Source organism: Triticum urartu, chromosome 1 (genome assembly GCF_003073215.2).
Source record: "Triticum urartu cultivar G1812 chromosome 1, Tu2.1, whole genome shotgun sequence".
NCBI lineage: Eukaryota > Viridiplantae > Streptophyta > Magnoliopsida > Poales > Poaceae > Triticum > Triticum urartu.
In genome coordinates, this window is record NC_053022.1 from 412,977,676 (window position 1) to 412,982,157 (window position 4,482).

At 49.0% G+C, this 4,482-nt stretch overlaps 1 protein-coding gene across 1 annotated transcript; it reads left to right on the top strand.

The window, feature by feature from the left end:
* Nucleotides 1-1,292: 1,292 nt before the first annotated feature.
* LOC125515267 (succinate dehydrogenase subunit 4, mitochondrial-like) lies at nucleotides 1,293-3,753 on the top strand. The gene is made up of 3 exons (XM_048680711.1): nucleotides 1,293-1,570; nucleotides 2,780-2,881; nucleotides 2,980-3,753. The coding sequence occupies exons 1-3, from the start codon at nucleotides 1,403-1,405 to the stop codon at nucleotides 3,376-3,378; spliced, it is 669 nt and encodes a 222-aa protein (XP_048536668.1). The 5' UTR covers nucleotides 1,293-1,402; the 3' UTR covers nucleotides 3,379-3,753.
* Nucleotides 3,754-4,482: the final 729 nt, after the last annotated feature.

A 4,482-nucleotide genomic window follows, 5' to 3' on the forward strand; every position in this document is an offset into this window, starting at 1 on the left:
TTCCTCCAACCACCTTTTTTTTCAAAAGTCCAATCGATTTACTGTAGCCTATATCAGCAAGGCCACAAGTGTCCAACGCATCCCGAAAAGCGTCCATCTGGGCCTGACTGCGTTGGCCTACCCCATCATGTTCGTGTGCATGTATAACTTCGTTAAAATCTCCCATCACCACCCACGGCAGATTGCTAGCACCAGCTATTCCATGGAGGGTGTCCCACGTTTTGTATCTCTCATTTACCTGTGCTTCGCCATACACAAAGGTCACCCTTGTTTGAAACTCAACAAGCTCATCAATGATTACATCAATATGATACTCAGGGCATGTTCAGATCTCCTCCCACTCCACACTTCACTAATTCCTGACGCGGGAGCCGAGCCGAACAAAAAATCATTAAGAAGCTAGCTTCCGGAAGCTAAGCCCGAGGCCAGTGCAAAAACGAGGAGCGACGGCGGCCCAACTCCACCAAAAATAAAAGCTAGAGTTTGCCCAAATTACGCCGATATGCCACTGCCAAACTTACCGATTCGTTCCTTCCCTGGAAAACCTATCGAGCTGTTCGTTCCCCTCGAGCCGCTAGCCCTACCGCCGTCACGGGCCTAGCCGCCGCAGGCGCCGCCGCGCCATCCCTGGCCGCCGCTCCTTCCCGTCGATAGATCGAGCCGTTCGAGGCCAATCCCGACTGGATCCCATTGACACAGCCCGAAGGGAGCAACCCCAACACCAGGACCTAAGCTCCAACGCCATTGACGCCATGCTCAGCCGCTAACCTTACCTCTATCGCGTGCAGCGCCGTCCCCGTCCGTTGCTCGTTCCCAACAATAGATCGAGCCATTCCAAGCCAATCCCGACTGGTTCCCGTCGACACAGCCCGAAGGGAGCAACCTCAAGCTCCAACGTCATTGAAGCCCTGCTCACCTCGCAGGAGTCTGCCTCACCCCGCCTGCTGGCCTGAAATGGGCTGCCTCCAGCCGGCCCAACACGCCTAAACAGGCCACAACCCGCCCCAGTTGGGTTGTAGCGCTAAGAGAAGCTGGAGCAGGAGCCGAACATGATTGGAATCGCTGGCTGAAGCGAGAAGCCACGAGGAGAAGCTAGTTATGTGGAGTTTTGAGAAGCTGGAGAGCCTCCGAACACGCCCTCAGAGTACCCTATAACTTCAACCTTTATTTCATCTTTCCAAAATGGACGAACTGCCAAATGTCTGAGTGGGCCCATTCATCTTTGAGCCTGCATTCTGAAGCCCATGCCAGCCCGAATCAAAGAAGAGCTTGCTCAGAGCCGGGCCAAATCAGCACTTACCTAATCCCCTGAGGGCCCAAAACGAGCCCCTCTCTCCTTCCTCTCCCCGTTCTCCTGGCGACCTCACGGCAGCGAACAGGGTAGCTGACGCGAGACATCGCCATGGCGTCGCGATTCCTAGCCCGATCCAAAACCCTAGCTCTCGCCCTCTCCCGCGCGGATGCGGCGCCGGCGCCCCTGGCTGGATCCCGCGCGCTCTCCTCCCTCCCGCGCCACCCCGCCACCGCCGCCCCGTCCCCGGCGATTGGATCCCCTCCTGGCCTCAGCAAGGTTCGTCTACCCATCCATTTCCAGCTCCCATTAGCGCGTTGTCGTGATATACTTGAAAGCGAGCGTTATGCCTGGTTCCGTGTGTTTGATCTGATGCTCTGCCATGTGGATGTTTGGTTCTAGTAATAGTATAGTATCTCATCTGATGCTGCCCGTGCCATTCGATTTCGTCTCGTTCAGCGTGAAGGATGGATAATTGTTTTGGTAGATTGGAACTGTGCTATGTATACCAATTAATATATCGTATCGGTGTGTGGTATGTACTACTCCGTGTCTCGACTTTAGCACAACTTTAGTACTCCCTCCGGTCTTTTTTACTCTGCATATTAGAATTCTCTGAAGTCAAACTTCACAAAGTTTGACCGTATTTATATGAAAAAATATCAACATCTGCCATGCTAAAGTTATACAATATGAAATTTTAAGTCATGACACATCTATTGATATTGATTTCAGATTGTGAATGTTGGTATTTTTTTCTATAAAGTTGGTCAAACTTTACGAGGCTTGACTTTAGTCAAATCTTATATGTGAACTAAAAAGCACCGGAGGGAGTACAAAGTTGTACTGAAGTTGAGACACTTATTTTGAGATTGAGGGAGTATGTGTGCCCCTCTGTCTTTATTCAAATCTATTGTGGTCAGGATAGCGGTAGAACTGCAGAAGGGTAGATAAACAAAAAAAACATCTGTCAGGGTTTTGATTTGCGAGCCTGACATGTACCTGGTTGATGTTAGAGGTCTCTCTGGATGCCAATAATGTACGAGGAACAACAATTGCAGTCATCCCTAGAATCTCCACCTGCCGTCCCATACAAGTCGAGCATGCTACCACACAATATCAGCTAATTGCTAGAGTTGAGAAGTGGGGGTATCTCATTTTGTGATCATTGACTTAACATGAGGGGATAGTGTGACTCTGATACGATATGTTTCCAATACAAGCTGATTACACTTTAAATGTCAACATTCGAGTTCTATGTGCCACAATCAAGAAATCTTCTGCCTAGTGATGCCAAGATTTCCCATTCGCAAACTTCATTTCATATTTTATTGGCTAAAAAGAAGTAGCTTCATTAGTTGGCTGACATCTGTTAATCATTAGTTGGCTGACATCTGTTGATCATAGCCTAGGTGATTTTGTTCAAGAAATGCAAAGTCTGTTGTGATTTAGTTTGCTTGGGTCTTGTGCCTATGTACATGTGTGTAGGTTCTGGGACATGAGCCAACATCACACCTCAGCGGCACACAATTTTTACCGCGTTGGTTTTCTACTGTAGCATCCAATGGATCTCCCATGCAGAATACACAGGTTTGTCACAAACTCACAATCCAACTAGTGCTTCTTTTTCACTTATGATGCCACTCTATGCTAGATGTCCATGAACCTGATGTTTCCAGTTTTGACAGGTCTCAGAGACATGCAAGCCAGTTGCTGGAACGGGACACTCTGATGCACTAAAAGTGACTGAAGGAGCCTTCCCTAAATTCACGGCATTCAGCCCACTAGAAGCCGCTGCTAAACCTAGAAGCAGTCCGTTGACAAGTGAAAGTTCTAAAGTCAGGCGATCAGAGATATTAACAGGAGTAACCTTTTACATGATCCCAGCTCTGCTTCTTTCCTCAAGGAACAGCATCAGTACATCTCTTATGGTCGCGGCGGTATACCATCAAATCTACATGTTCCACAAGGAGATCTTTCTGGACTATGTGCACCACGACATTACCAGGAAGTGGGCTTTGATATACTTCAAGCTGCTTCTGCTGGTCATGGCAAAGGACACCATCGTGTACTTCGGTTTGGTCTGAGTTCACCGTGTTAGTTTGTCAAAGGACGGGCTATGCACTCATTTGTACTCCGAGAAAAATAATGAGCATCGGCACATGCTGGGGCGCTGGTGGTTCTTGTTTCCCGCATGAACTTTCTTGGTTTCCAACCTTTTCCCCTCCCAACTTTGCTCGTCTTGTTTTTGTCTATGCATTCGAAAGGGTTTGTTTAGTGGCCCTATCAGATAACAAGTTTCTGCAAACCATGATATTAGAGCGGGTGACTGCATTCATGTTTGTAATAATTAGCAAGTATGTGAACTCTGCAACTCGTATTTAGTATGTTTCCTAGCACAGCGTAGTCGCACGTATTTTCCATGTAAGAAGTGTGAACTCTCATCATACTCTTGAAGCTTCTCCCTAGTGGCACTGGTATTTTTGCAAAAAAGGTGTGCAGTGTTTGATTGATCGGCTGCTGCTTCTGCAGCTGTTACAGAAATGTGGATCTGGTGATGGGTTCTGTGGAATTGCTGGGACTAGAAGAACGTCCGTGCGTTGCAACGGGACCACATTAATTTTAAGAGTTCAGTATTGATATTCTCATACATATCAAGTGACATTGACAATCTTTTTTACTATCAAATCCTCACACATACACACACTCTCTTCGTCCCTCTTCCTCACTCTCTCCCCCTCTCCCTCTCTCTCTCTAACACACACACATATCCATCTTATTGGATACAGGACCATAATCCATCTATTTCACACACACACACGCTAGTGCATAACAATATGGATTATGTGTATTATATTTGCCACCACAACACAGGAAATTAATTTCATGTAAATCGCTCAGCCACAGCTGCAAGAATACGCGGAGGAGGTGGCCCGGGTCGGCGTCGGCCGTCCGGCGCGGGCCACGGGCCCGCTTCCAAGTGCGTCTGTGCGCGGGCCACCCACGCCGGGTCCTTTAAGTGCCGCTTCCACCGCACCAACTCCTAGGGCCACGGCCACAACCAGGGCCAGGGAAGCCACCCCTTTTCGCCCCCTTCACCGGCCGCGGCCAACGCGGTGCCGCGGCAGCCGGCCTCGCCGTCCTTGTCCTTCGGCACCGTCGCGACCCAGTGACGCAGCCTAAGTATCGGC